General features: G+C 38.8%; 1 protein-coding gene across 2 annotated transcripts in view; it reads right to left on the reverse strand.

Annotated features, from left to right (window-relative positions):
* The window catches only part of LIN28B (lin-28 homolog B), an 89,155-nt gene that overhangs the window by 68,691 nt on the left and 4,430 nt on the right, over nt 1–16,034 (reverse strand). Inside the window, exons 1-2 of one of the 2 annotated variants that reach the window (XM_035888817.1) lie at nt 14,170–14,248; nt 13,747–13,934 (exon numbers count right to left, since the gene is read on the reverse strand). In XM_035888817.1, coding sequence (XP_035744710.1) covers nt 13,747–13,934; nt 14,170–14,248 — 267 coding nt within the window. Of the gene's footprint in view, nt 1–13,746; nt 13,935–14,169; nt 14,249–16,034 lie in introns of those variants that run through there. The other variant, XM_035888824.1, reaches the window with a different exon arrangement.

Consider the following 16,034-nt stretch of genomic DNA (forward strand, 5'->3'; position numbering starts at 1 on the left):
TACCGGGCCTGTCGGAAAAGAAAGACCCGACAGAGCCCCGTTCCTCGCTTTCAGGCTGCCCACCCAGATCCATCTACCTGCATTCTCTTGGCTGAAGCGTTAAAACCGGTTATGGGTTTATGCTGCTACATTGAAAATAGAAAAGCCTTCCCGCCTGTTTTACCACTGGTATGAAAAAGAGCAGAATTGAGTCATCTGTCTTTACATCAGCCAGTCGATTAATCCAAGTTTTATAAATTTGTAACTGAGAACAGGATTTCAGATGTTTTGTTCACTGTAGTGGTAATGTTTTGCTGTTTAAGTTCGCAGTGATGACCTGAGATAAAAATAGGTGTAAGAACAACAATAAAAAAATTTTGCAGTGATTCCATTCATGCGTGTTTTAAATGGAGAGGGGTGTGGACAGCCACTACCAGGGCGGTCCAAGACAACTTTTATGTGGGAAGCAACCTGCACTACTTGAACATTACCAACTGAACGTACAATAAATACAACATCTATACAGGAAAATTCATGGCTCATTCCTTGCAAGACCAGAGGTTTTCCTCCATCCACACCAACTGAAGACAACAGCCGACTGGCAAATCTTGTCAGCAAGCGGAAAAATTAAGACCCAGAATCTTTACTTTTGCCCCTTTCTAGATACTAATTAATATGGATTTGCAATGCACTGATCCAGAAGGGGACTGACAAATATAAAAACCATGGTGACAACTGGCATCCGTCTCTGCCATTCCTTTATGCAGCAGAATCCAAACTGACCTAGATTGTTAAACGTATTTCCTGAAATGGGCATGAACACTGTAGAAGATGCATGCTTGCATGCAAGTATTTAAGAGATCTTGTGTTAATTCATAATGAATATTTCATCGTGGGTTTTTTACATGCTATCTAAATTAATTTTGTTAATTTAATTTCTTAATGCTTGAACGTTGCTCTTTAACGGTAACATTTTAATAGCAACACTGTTACCAGAAAGCTCTTTATAAAATTAGTTAAATTCATGGAAACTGGACATTTCAAAATCTTTGTCAAGAAAATATTTTGTCTAGTAAATGTGTCAAAATTATTTTACAATAATGTAATCAAACCAATTTTTAAAGGAAGCAAGGATTACTTTCATCTATATTTAGCATGTACCCTTATTTTCTGATAATTTATTTCCACACAGATTTAATAAAAAGGAAATAATTTACTTTTTTTGTCCATCATCTTAAAATAATTGGCAATGAGATGCGAGTGTGCCCAGAAGAACAATGTGCTAGGCAAGACATGGAGATCCAGATTAATTTTGTTAAACTGTTGGAATTAAACAACAACAAAAAAACCACTATACTAAACTTTCTACATGTTACCTTACATGGAGAAAGCCATAGATTGGTACACATTTTTATTCTCTTACATATTATCAGCAAATAATTTTCTGCCAAGTTAGTCCTCTTTCAGACCTGAAATGCCAGGAATTTCAAACTTGTCCACAAAAGGGCAAAGCTACACTTAAACTAAGGAAGACACTGGTGAAAATGAACAAAGGAAGCCAATGGAGTATTTTCTGCCACATAAGATGTAAATAAAGAGGAGTCACATTTCTCTTAGGTACGGCTGAATGCATTCGCTGCAAGAAATTTAGATGAACATTCATATACAATAACTTCATACAAATAATACTGTTGTATAATTCGTTTGGGGGGCATTTTAAAGGTTGTAAAGCACTCAGAAACACAGTAAAAACAAGTATACTGAATGATAGTTTATACACACAAAACCCCCTTACATTTATTTAATCAAACTTTTCTGTTTGAAGTATCTAAGCTCCCAAATGAAACAATCACAAAAAAAAAAAAAAAATCCTCGAGAGAAATTGTGCATACCTATTGAAACTTCTTGATGACTATTTCACTGATGTCACCTGGCTCAACATTTCATCTCTTAGTAACATTTGGTCGTGGAAGTGTAGCTAAAATATACTGTACTTTTAAAATGCAGGTCAAATGGATGGAGAAAACAGAAACTAAGCTAAGGTTTACTAGTTCTTAAAAATTTAACAAATAGATTATATTCACTATCCTAAAACCAGAAATATTTCAACAAAATCAAAAATTTTATGCCAATTACCTCAATACTTCTCGAGAGAATATAATATACCATAGGTGCATTTCATGACACCTATTGTGATCAGTGCTGGTTTAGCTCCCTTGTAATGGACATACTATTAGTAGAGAAGAAATACTAAGTTACATATGGATTCAAGGAAAACAAACGGTAACTATAAAAGCATAGTATGACTTCATATATAGTTAAAAACAATTACTGATTCCCATATGAAAAAGCTTATATTAATATGTAGGAGATGATAGAAAATGTTAAAACATTGATTATACTATCGAATAATGAACACTAAAAATAATTAATCTTTATCAAATGGATAATGCTTCAACTGTAGCCATTTTAACAGTCTAATCTTGGTCCATTTTCAGTTGTCACCAGCTAAAGAAATGATCATCCAAGGAAGTGTGAAGAGGATTAACGATAAATCCACATAAGCATGGAATGGACTATCACTTTCCAATAAACTATCAATAATTGTCAGTAAAAAAGAAACTGCTATATTACAAAAATAATCTGCTCTTTTAAAGAATATGTAATTGCTTAATGAAAATAAATTAATAAATATTAATGTAAAAGTTCTGTGGGTAAACTAAATCCATCAATTACATTATTAAACATCAAGAGATTTTGCTGCTCAAAGCAGACTGCAGATTAATTTTGAAAGTACTTGCTGTCTTGCAAAAGTGTTATGTAGTCATTAAATGCAAAGACTTTATATAAAATTTTATTTTTTCAAAAGTCTGCTAATTTCTACTGAAGACAATGTAGGCATAGATCAAATTTAAAGGAACATTCTCAACCACACTGTTTTGAATTTGAATTATTTTAAACATTTTCAAACCTGATAGATCAGATTTTAGACTGTTTAGTAGATTTTTTCTTAAATTCTTGAGGAAAAGAAGGCATTGCTAACAGGAGAATCTGATAGCCGGCTTTCTTAGTGTAGATAACAGAGTATAGTCCAGGAAAGAGAAGCCCTCCTTAGTGAAAGATGTGGTATTTACTGCTGCACTAAGTGTTTGCAAAAGCATGAATTAACACTAACAAAATCCTATTCCAATTAGTCTAAGCAAAGATTTTATTTTCAGATGTACTATATGTTTCTGCCTGAAAATCTTGAATATTATTTTCATCTTGAAAATGCACCTTTAAAATCTTTTTCTCTCTTATCACTTATAGTTCAATCCCACAGTCCTCTCCTTGTGACTGGTCCTTTAAAGTCAATGGTGACGTGTAGAGTTCTCTATAAAGAAACTCTTCGTTTCTGACATTGTTTATTCAGGCATCTGCTTCACACCCAGATCAATCACCTTACAAGTAATGCCTGTCTTTAACAATTACCACTAATCCCTGGAGCAAATGTAAAACACTTTAAAAAATTATTTTACTTTTTTCTTTGTTTCTAGGTTTCTAAACTAGAATCACACACAATGAACAGGATGCCCTGCTGAATGTCCTCTTAGTTAAAATCGGCGTGCAGGCTACAGCCACACAGACCCCTATACAAGAAGCCATGCATTACTTACAGGGTTAACTTCTACCCTACATTTCCCATCCTTCAAACAGTTTTTGCGAAACATGCTACTTGAAAACGTTAAACAAATGGTATTTTGACTCATATAAAACAGCTATTACAAATGTAACATGCTTTCTTTAATTACCACACATACACAAACATCTCCAAAACCAAACAACAAAGCAGACAAAGCAGGTTTGGCACAGCCAAATGAGAATTTAATCACAGTAGTGAAGAGCTATTAAGCACTGTGGCGATATGGAAACTTTTTGACTAACTACATTTACAAATAAATAATTAGGACCATTTTATGCCTCCAAATCTGTAAACTGTCCACCTCCTCCTGTCTGGACAGAGGGTTCAGGTACTTCCCCCTCCCCATAAGTGTGTGCTCCCCCTTGTATCTGGGTGGGGTCTCTACATCCCTAACATAGGGGCCTGGGAAGAAGGCAGATGGTGAAGGACTCTGCCAGGAGGATTCCCAACCTTCCCCCTGTGAACACTGATACACAATAATGTAGTTACAAAGTTTTTCAGAAGTTTTCCCAATACCTACTGCATCCTATTACCCCTGCCAGAAATCAAAGGCCCTGTACAGGCGGCCCCAACTGTCTCTAGATCACCTAAATAGCTGTCCAAGATCCTGAGGTGCTTTCACTGCCAGGGTGAACTTCATTTCCCCCTCAACAGAACCTGCCTGCACACCCATGGCGAGGTGTCTTTTTCACACTGGGAGCATTTCACATATTTCTTTTCTACCGCTCTTTCCTCCTGTGAGGGAATTATTTGGGACTGAGCAATTTTGCAACAGGAACATGAAAAAACCCACAACATTATCAGCTCAAGAGCTTTGCATCAAAGCAGCCTAGCAGATTAGCAGTCAGGTGAATTTAGGTAAAACATTAAATAATCTACAGTCACAGTATAAAAAAAGTAGCATATTGTGAAAAGTATATACAAGTTACATAAACGTCACGTTCACGCAGACACATCATGTTAAGTTGTATCATTTTAAGTTAACTTTTAATTCAGCACTGCCCCAAACCCTAGTCTACTATTCTACATTTTAGGTACTGTACAGGGAACAAATCAGATCATAACATGGCCTTCAAGTTCTTGAGCACAAAAAGCACACTTACAAAAACAAAGGGACATGAACTACATACTTTCAGTAGGGACACTCATATAAGAGACTTGAAATCCACTCCCTAATGCTGTCCAGCTTATGGAATAAGTTTCACAGGTGAGTGGGACCAGCTTAAATGAGAAGACTGAGCAGAATTTGGCCCACCGGGTCTGTAATATCCACAAGAAAAGAAGGGACATCATGGTTTCATTATGTTAAGGGTAAGTTTCTGTTTACTGTTGAAATAATTCTCAAATTTCCATTCCCCTGATGTACTATTGTATTTAATATCTGGGGGACAGGGTAGCAAACAGGTTTGTGAATAATTCTTTGATCTTATTCCACTTTAACATCAACAATGACTAATTCTCAAAATGTGCAATCTTCCTGTCCCAGGCCAGATGATTAAACAGGGTAAGGAAGCAATATATATCTGTTAAATACAGGGGGCAGTTGGGGGTCTAATCCAAAGCCTACAGAAGTCAGTTTCGTTCTATTAGGTACATTCTAGATTAAAACTTGTATATACTTCTTGTATTTCCAATATAACAAGTCTAAGAATATTCAGAAATTACTACACATGGTCAGCAGAGGCTTTTAAATACCCCATATTTCCACTAAGATTGTATTATTACAAATAGCCCATAAAACCAACCAAGATTTTGATTACTAGCTTGCAAAACACAGTTGTAAAAATTAAATAAAACATTTTTAAAATTAGAGCACACATGCAGTATTAAGAGATTTTAAAGACACCTGTACTTTGAAAAAATACAAGTTCATGCTTGTTCTAGTCTATTGGAAGTACATAAGGGCTATCACTTTTGCTCTGAATTTCAGACCAGGGATTATTTTGGTGCATGTATTTATATGACCATAAACAAAGAAAGTTACAAGGCAAATGTTAAAGTAGCCTCAGTGGCACTATAGTAAAAGCAATCTAGGGAAAAAAAAAAAAAAAATCCCTCAACGCTGCATACCTATAAATTACCATGACTAATTAGAAGAGGGCCTCTCTGGGAACAGATTATCTTTGATGGGAAAGCCACTATCAGCTATGTTCATGAGAAGTGTGCACTTGTGAATGTAGTAACATTAGTGTTTTCTAACAGAGCATCGTAAGATCTGTAGTAGTCACAGAATATTCCTTTGATTTTGTAGACAAATTCATACACTCCAAATATTGATTATACATGCATTCACTCAGCTTTTACCTGTTAAACAATTTTAACAGGTGAAAATACTAACCTATAATGCTAACAAAACCAAACCAAACCTTTCAGCCTCCCTCCTTCCAAAAAATGTAATTCTAGCACTAGATTAGAATTTTGGAATAGAAGGTATCTGTGTGATTTTCTCGGCTCCTGCACTAATAATAGAACAAGGATATTCCATATACTCTCAGACAAATAACTTTTCAAATGCACTGATGTATTTAATTTTCAAAGTTATACATATGGAATAACGAGGGGGGCTATACTTTTCAGATTATCAACTCATTTCACTAAACTCTCACCTACTAGATAAAAAGATATATCCAAGTTATTATGAACATGCCCTGTAAATATACTTACTTCTGTTCTGTAGAAGAAACACACATTATTGTCATGAATCAAAAATTCCTCCTCGTTTTTTTGGTTTTGTTTTATAAATAGTACTGTTTTAAAACTACAGTTCAATATATTTCAATGCCACAGCTTAATTGCCATGAATAAAACAAGAAAAAAAGAGAAAAATAGAAATGTATAAAATGGAGCTGAAGTGTGACCCAAAAAGAAGATTCCTGAAACATTCCACTTCCAAGGAGAGCTCAGATGCTTGTATTCATTCCAATAGCCACAAGTGCCCTTTTACTTGAGAAGTCTTTCAAGTCTGTCTTTTTGTGAAAACACTTTCGTTGTCTCTCCGTCCCCAGCTGAACTAACAGCAGTATTCTATTTTGCACCAGAGGAGGCTGCAGTTTCATTCACATTCCTGCAACAGCAGCTTCCAGCTCTATTGCCTTCTATACTTTCAACTCACCCTGACAGCTGCTTGTTTGCATCTTTGGCCACCCTTCCATGGTGCTCACCCTTATTTGTGGGTATCATGAGGTTTCTCTGATATGAAAAATGATAAAAATCAGGTATGAAACCCCAAATTTCCCCAGCTGGGTTTGCCATGCAGCTTCACACGCACTTATGCTATCTAGCCCAACAGGGAGAGTGCTATAAAAGCTCTTGACGCTTACTTAAGCAGCAGCACTGCTGCCAAATGTAAAAGTAAAACCTTGGCCGCAGGACTCCCACCAAGAACGGTGGCTGTACGAGTTTCAACCTCCACCTGTTCACCACGCTGCTACTGCAAAGCCAACTCAGCTGCTTGCAGAGCAGCTGCTGACCTGCTGCATGTTACAGCTTTGCATGTTGGGGGGGGTGGGAAATCAGTGCCAGTTTTCCTTAATACAGCAGACTGTAAAACTTGCAGCAGTTTCCACAGCTGCTCTGCAAGCAGCTGAGCCATCTCTGGAGTGGGGATCCAGAATTCCCTCTAGCCATCTCCCAAGGCGTTAACCCCCCATTTTAAGTCAGGACCAGCCAGAATAATTTGAGGAAAAGGCTGGACACTAATTTCTCCAACTAAATATGCTCGAGCAACCAGAAGCACTTCCCTGCCTTCCATGCAGAGGTGTTTACTGATACTCTGATGATGCAAAAGCAGTTTAAGGATTCACTGCTTTCACCAGTGATATCCAGCAAGCAAAAGCTAGTCCAGACCTGTCCTGAGTACTGTCCCTTAGGAAGAGCTAAGTATCGCATGATACCTTTCTATCAGTCATAACTTTCAGCTCATTTAACAAAAGGGGAGAAAAAGCACCCTTAAATACAGGGAATGAAAACCGTAAATGGTATGTCCTTGTTTCTTTGTGTTCATTTGAGAAACATCATAAACCGTCTTTACCTTCCAGTTTCTAGGTTCCTAGCATCTCACTTAAATTACACCTTTATGGCCACTTTTATATATTTTTGGGTCTAATTTTGCTTCTGTTGGTAACTAGTGGGGAAAGATGACAGGCCTTTACTGAGATGGGTTACATAAGGAAGATGAATTAATATTTACACGGGAGTATACTTTGTAAGGAGTCTAAAACAAAACTCTGGATGGGTCTAGATACACTTACTACCTCCATAATGTAGCTGCAAACCAGGACAAGCAACAACAACAACATTTTTCCCCAATTTGACAATTCATTTCCTTTTAGCTTTGGTTCATATATCTGCTTTGATATCTTATGTTTGCGCCCCAGACAAAATATCCTCTTCCTTCCAGTATCCCAACCCCTGTGCACAACTTCCTCAGTCTTGGAGAAAAGGAGGATAGTATGCTCTGGAAAAGGGTGTACTTACTGCTCTGCCAAAGAGGGAAATCTCTCTTTAAGACAAAACGGTCCCATTGCAGGCCTCTCTCTCTGGGCTGCTTGTGATTTTTGCTTGTCAACATTTAATGTTTAGCAAAATCTTCAGCAAAATCTGATCTGATTCAACACCGTTTAGGTTTAATGGGACTTGCCATTCACTTAAACACTACATATGTCTGTCGATAAAAATGCACTGTAATGTTGGGCTTAGATGTAAATAGATTAAATCTGGAAGGTATTTTCACAGATGGTGGTTCCATAACTTAAACACCAAATGACAAGTTTCTTCAGACAACCATCTTAAACCATCAAGCTCTCAGGGAAGTATTTTGCCAGCTCTCTATGCGCCCATAGGTAGGACTTGAAATGTGGGACTGGGCCTAATTAGTAGCCAAAATAAAGTAAAAAAACAAATAAACAAACAAAACCTACAAATCCAAACAAGGCTGTACCACTCCATACCACAAATCCATGGTCCCCATAATTTAAAATCAATTTTCTCGGTATGCTCCAACACAACCAGTGAGTGCCAAAGCTATGATCCAGATCTCCAACAGTTACCTGTTACAGATTCTACACACATTGAGGCTGCTGAGCAGACATTGACAGCCACATCTTTAGCGTAGGTCTGATCTCTGCCGGATCTCTGATACACATGCTCACTTCAGACACACATTTACTCCCCATTCACTTCCTTCCTTAGCTTCCCTCTCTAAATCCTGCTAGCCACTTTTGTTTTGATTAGGACTGGGCTTGCCTGGTCCCCAGCAGAAGTCAAAGATGACAAGTTTGTAATAGCATACTCTTCACGGAGACTTCTGTACTTCAAAGGGGCATTACTATGTCATATTTAACAATCAGGAGCAATGTAATACTGATCCCACTTGCAGGTATCCTGAGCAATTTAAGTAGCTTTTTACAGGCTTCTAATAATACAGAAATGGAAAAGATGTGCTAGATGAATGAATACATCCTTGCGAAAGCACAAGATCACATGAGCCACAATATTAGAAAGTCAGCATTCAGTGTATCATGCCATGACCAACTTCATCCTAGAAAAAGCTCAACTAATGGCTAAAATACTAGGAATTTAAAGAATAGGCATCTGATTCATCATCAAAAAGGGTGGTCGGTCAGACTAAGGGAAAAGACTTTTCAGATGCTGCTTACAAGTCTAATTTTTCATTCATGCTTCTGTGTACAATCATAACTGCATAGTCTCAGTGATTTTCCCTCTTCTTGTTATAGGTACTTGCAACAATAAGAGCAAAATTTGTAATATACAAATGATAGCTCAGTGCGGAAGGACTTAATGAAAGAAAACAGGCTCTTCCATTTTTATCAAATATTGTAATAACAGTAACTTGCAGCAACAGTAAGAAAGTTCAGATGAAAGTGAAAAATTTCAAACCAACCATGTTCCTTTTAATGAGAAAGCAAAATACACCAACTCCTGCATGCTGCTCCTCCCTTCCTTCCTCTCCCCATCTCATAAAAGAGGATCCCAAAGAAGGATCATGTTTAAGGTCCCAGTTCAAAAATCCTGTATCAATCCCTTAACACGGTAAGAATTTTGGAGTACAGGGCCAGGTCCAACAAACAACAACTTCTAAGCTGAACAATCCTTCTCATCCTGAAAGACCACATTACTCAGAAACAGAACATAAAATTATAACCCTTGATATTCACAAACATGTATTTAATTGCATCTGTTTATATCCAGCACCCTACCCCTTCATCATCATTTTTAACATCAGGGCTTCATGTTAAGCAAAGGAAAATAGACACGTTTCTAATAAAGTCCATACAAAATGTCTGCAAAGAATCTGCAGCATTTTTGCCTTACTGCCAGCATCCAAAAAAGTTGTACATATCTAAGTTGTGTGCAAAAAATTTTAACAAACTTCATCCTTTTCTCTGATTTTATGAAAGCTTGAGCTTTTCTTAGCATTGAAGACCTTTCTTCATGGGCACCACAAAAGGTTTCACTCACTTCACCTCTCCAGTCTGTTTTACCTTTCAACAAACAGATCTTTTTCTAAAATTTAACAAGAGCTGTTCACACATATGTGCAGAATTCACATCAGAAAAGAGAAGCAAACTGTATTATTCATTCCATGCTAACCTATTAAAAGTCCAAATGACAATACTGAACCAAATTCAGTAAGGTGCACATTCCTTGGATTTAACAGAGTTGCACAGGACTAACATTGCTGCTATTCATTTTTTTTTTGCAAAAGAAACACAGGGGACTTGGCACATTTCTGCACTGGACATGGCTTATTTTAAAAAAATCAAAGACTTTTTAGGACTTGTAATTTTTATATGACACTGAATGACTCAAACACGACTTATAAGCAGTACCAGAACAAAGCTAAAAAGGGACAGGGGTGTAGATTGTTTGTAAGTGTACCCTATTTACATTGTACACACACAGATGCACATACATAATGGCTGACGTGTTTCTACCTTAAATAATGCATCTATCTCTAGGTACCTCATTACCAGAAGGGTAACAACAACCTGAAAGTAGTTCAGAGAAGATCAATCAAAATGATTAGTGCTGAAGGAAGGACTTAAAAGGTAGAGTTAAAAACTCAATACTGCATCTGTTTCATGAACAAAGCTTTCATTGGGTGAAGGGGAAGAGAAGGCCAAAAAAAAAGCATCTTCCTCTAAAAATGTATCAATATATACAATTAGTGAGGCACTGACTTTAGAAAAACATTACTATAATCTGCAAACAACCAAGGGAGAACTCCAAGAAGAAAGCAAAATTATTTACTACAAGCTCGAAAATCTAGGTGTAATGAGCTTAAACTATTACAAGAATTTTGACTCAACATCCAGTAAGTTTCTGCAAGATCTCATAAACGGGGCATAACCTCACCAAGAAAAGGTAAGATAAGGCAGTAAAAATATTGTTGCAAGGTTCAAGCTAGTTTTGACAGGACTCGGACTAAATAAGATAGAAGCTTCTTTCTTTTGCTTAGACTGTCTGATTCTATAAAATTATACTAGCGGCTATAAAGAGTGCAGAACAAGCGAACGCATGCAACAGTACGTGCACACAAATAAATGGTGAAAGTGTTTTCAAAGCAGTTTTGAACAGCAATATTTTGTTTCAACAGAATAATAAACTAATATCTTTGCCTTGAAAAGGCCTTTTCACAGGACCGAATTTTTCAAATTAATGAAACTAACAGGAATAGGGTCCAATCACTGTTCAGGCAACGGACTGTTGTACAAGCAGTACTGTTAAATAACATTACCGATTTAAAGACATTTTTATGCTTTGGCTGCCACTGTTACCACTGGTCAGCTAGTCAGCTAACACAAAGCATTCTATAGAGCAATATAAATTATCTAGAATGTACTCTGAAACGAAATAGATAATGCTTCTCCCCATTACATTAAGCAGAAAAATTCTACTGTTGACTGATGAAAGGAAGATTCAGGTCACCGTTAAGTTTAGGTATATCCTAGATTTCAACAGAAGGAAAAAGTTGAGAAAATATATTTTCTTTGTTGTAAGGGCAATCCATTGCAGAATACTAATAAATACACTCAGTAAGACATTTATCTAAGTAATACTCAATATGACTGGGGTGTACAGTTTATGTGCAATGAAACATGCTATTTTTCACTGTATTTTACGCTGTGATATGTCTTAGAAACCTAAGGATATCGATAAATTGTAGATTATTAAAGTGTAAACAAACATGTCTAACATTTCCTTCTTGTCCCCTTCTTTATAGGACACAACTGAATAGCAACTTCCAAATTTACCACATACTTTGTACAATTTTCTATGATTATGGACAGCACACCTTGTCTAGTATTACTTAAACATATCACAGTATCATGCAGTTCAACACTTCTCTATTTCCACAGCTCTGAGAATATCTTTGTTTCCAAATGCATTTTTTATTAACACTGCTATGCTTTAAATGTTTGTCTTCTGTTATTTGAGAAGCAAAAAGAATGACGTGTGTTAACACAAAATGAGATGAACAAGTTTTTTATCTATAAATTTATAGAACTGTAAAGAGCAATTTCACGACTTAAAAAGGTACAAAGAAAGGAAGGGGGAAAATTGGGAGGAAGACTGCTCCTTTCTTTGGTATTTCATTCACTCAGTTCTAAAAATTAAAAGCAGCAGCAAAGAGGGGGGCACCTCATATGCCAGTACAAAGCAGGAAGTCTAAGAATTTAGTAAGTTCACTATTGGATTCTACGCTTTGTACATAATTGCAAATGCAAACAGCTAATATTGATGTGCAGGTCTTTAATCATAGGGTACATGTAAGACAGCAAGATCAGAAATCAACTCCACCACTGCAAGGAGCAAGGCAACATGAAAAAAACTCTTTCTACGTTTCAGTCACCTTTTCATTAACCTAATGAAAGATGTATTCTTTAAAAAAAGCCTGATGAAGGTTACCACAAAATACGGCTGGGCCATCAAATGGAATATTAAAAGGGAATCACTATACAATCATGGAACATCCCCCTGCACCGTCATTGCAAACGTCATAGAAAATGGACAACCACGTAAAAAGTTAAGAAGCCTTTTTGCCTTCCTAACATGGCCCTAGCCAAACCCAAAATGGTCTCTTTACCTGATAGCGCCCTTCTGTTCTCTGATCGCAGGGAGGATGGGGGAAATTCAAAATAGCATTGCTGCAACTGGAGACTAACTGAAGGACTAGGGAAAGTCTACACATGCTCCTTCTTCACAAACCACACTACAGACCTTGAAGAAAGTTCCCTTAACTTCATCGTTTTGTACAGATCTTGCATCTGAAACTCCTTTACGTGAAGGCATTCATACCAGCTTCCACGTTCAAAATACAAACACCGTTCACACTGCTGTGCTTAAAAATAAGGACAACAGCCACACGCCCCTTCTCTCCCAAACAGCCTTACAGAGACGCTGCTTTTGGCCCGATTCCTTAATCGTCACTTTTTTTTTTTTTTTTTCTAGGAAGGAATATTTCAAAATCAACCAACCAAACCACATACATGCTTCGGTGTATTACCACAGGGACGCTCTCAGGTCTGAATTACTGCAAAATAACACTGTAATTATGTCTTAATTTCACTAACTAATCTCAGATGAGCTTTTAAAAAGCAATTCGAGGTTTACAAGAAAAGCATTTAAGATTGTATTTAAGTGTTATCTGAATGAAACCCGACATTTATTTATCCTTTTCAGAGCTTAATTTTAATCAGTTTCCAAAGAAAGGTATATCTGCTCCTGATCAGTCTAGTGACAAATGATAAACCTTGCTAAAAAGAAACGTGTAGCATTTGAAAATAAATAAAAAAGCACAGAACTTTCTAACCAGGGAGGAAGATACGAAGAAACACATCACTTTGCACATATCTCCATCCACAGAGACTAAGTGCAATCTAACGACCTTATTTACTCAAATTGTACGCTGCCAACAAGGCTACCACCTAAGGCAACTTTTTAATTCCAGGTGTACCTAAATACCTAGGAAAACTAGGTTACTTCACTTCACATGAAACGGGAGTCCCACTGAACTCCACCAAATGTGGCAGGCTGAGACGGCAGACAAAAATGGGTCTTACTTGGTGTACAAAGACATCAACTGGAGACTCCAAGGGGCTTCCCTCTCGGTTGCTCATGGAGATGAACCCGAATCCCATTCTCACATTGAACCATTTGCAATGGCCGGTTCCGTGCAAAACCTGGGATTCCTCCTCTTCTTCCTGCTCCGGCAACTTCCCGGGCTCGTCTCCACCTTTACTCGCCCCTGCTGAGGAAGAGGGAAAGAGACAAAAAGAAGGAAGGGGGGAACAAGATGCAAAGCAAAGAGTTAAATTCTGGTAACATCCTTTTGCCACTGTATAAATGAGTTACTACAGAAAAAAACAGGAAAAAAAAAAGCGAACAAAACAAAATCCAAAAGCAGAGGCGAAAAGAGCTTATTTTTTCGTAAATCCTCAAATAAACAACCTTTTCTCCAAAATACGTAAAAAACCTAAAATCACCGGCGGCTACAGAGAGGAAACACCGCGTACAGAGGCTCTCCCTCTCTCTTTGCCCATGGCAGCCCACGTTTCTGTACATACGTGCATTTTTCCATTTAACTCCATCTTTCAGCCACATTACAGCACGGAACGCGATACTTTACTTGAATATTGCTGGTTTAAGACCGATCCCATTCCTCAACAGAAATTCTCAGCCCAATTAGTCTCTCCTCGCAAGGCGCAGGACCGGTGGGCGAGGGGGGAGGCCGGCCGAGGAGGGGTGGAGGAGAGAGAATAAGCAAAATTGGGTAGATTGCACAACTTCTTATTGCACATGCGGCGCCGAAACCACTATTTTCCAACGTGTATCCATCCCTCCTCGGAATAAACTTCCGATTAAAGTTGGGACAGGTGTACGGCCGTTTTCTCATCCCACCACTGCAACTGTGCTTAATCAAACAGGAACAATTCAAACAATAGCCCCCTGAAAGCTTTTCAAGTTGTGAATCGGTGTGGGCGGTACGGAACAGTTTCTGAGCTGGGTAACAATGGGTTTGGAGAAAGCCCCCTTGCGCGAGCTGCTAAAAAAGGGTAATGCATAGTTGGGTTAAAAGAGGGGTGGGGGAGAGGGGGGGGGGAGAAAGGGAGAGAGCGAGCGAGCGAGCGAAAATCATAGTAAAACAATAGAAAAAGAAAATTAACCTTCGGCCATGTTGCCCCACGGGCCCTCTGCTCCAAACTCGTGAGATGAAAACTTTCCCTGGGGATCGAAGTGGTCTTCTGCATTAATCTAACATCCTGATTTTGAACGATCGCAAATTTAGCTCGCATGGTCTAATGTGCTTTCCCTCTTTTGATTTTTCCCCTTCTCTCTCGCTCCGTTTCTGGCCCCCTGCGCACACGTGACTCGGTCAATTACATGCTTTCTTGCTACTAATTTCACATCGGATCCTTAAGGGGTTGGCAGGAGGCAGGAGTAGCCAATCGCCATTTCAACCAGGCTGACACACCACAATAATTTATGAATGAACAAGAAATTTCCAACGCGTCTTTTTTTTTTTTTTTTTTTTTTTTTTTTTCTCACCAGGCGTCTTTACGGGAAATCGAGATGACGTATTATTCTGGGGTTTCTGCACTCCCGTGCATGCCCAAATACGTAGGAAGATGCGTGTGTTTCTAGATGCAGCCCAGAGAACAACAAGTAGAGGCAGAGGGGGGCGTGCAGATGAGATTATCGGGGTATCCGTGCACGCTGTAGGTGGGGTACGCGTGCAGGCACGGAGGCGAGATGCTTACAAATGAGATACACGCGTGTGTATAGACACGCGCTAGGTATGGTGGGAGGCATCTGCGTTACCCTCTGCGCAAAACACGGGCGTTAAGTATAACCGGATCGCCCTTTCCACCTGGAGAAAAGCCGCCCGCAGCCCACGCAGCGCAGCGGCGTCCCGGGGGGGCGGGAAATCTGCCTCTCTCTGTGTGTGCGTGTGCTGTGCGTGTGCCGGGGCTCCCGGGCGGCCGCCGCCGCTCACGCCTTTGCTGCACGTTGCTAATTTCGCATTCAAATTAAAAGCGCGCCGGAAACGCGGTATCACCTTAATATGGCCCAGAATGTGCGGGGGTTTAGCGTTTCAAAACATTTCGGGAGGGGGATGGGGCGAGGAATTGTACTTCACAGGTTTCTCCGCCATCTCTTTCCGGGGGAGGGGATGTGATTAATGACTTCCTAAATAAGAGCCCAGTTTTCAAGCCTAGCATTGGAGTGAACCTCAATCAGCAGCGATTGTTCCCCAGGAGCGCGGGGGAGAGGGAGAGGAGGAGGAGGAGGAGGAGGAGGAGGACTGACAGAGAAAAGGATTTGCCAGAGAGGAGGAAGGCGCAAAAAA

Source organism: Egretta garzetta, unplaced genomic scaffold, assembly GCF_000687185.1.
Source record: "Egretta garzetta isolate BGI_Z169 unplaced genomic scaffold, ASM68718v1 scaffold10, whole genome shotgun sequence".
NCBI lineage: Eukaryota > Metazoa > Chordata > Aves > Pelecaniformes > Ardeidae > Egretta > Egretta garzetta.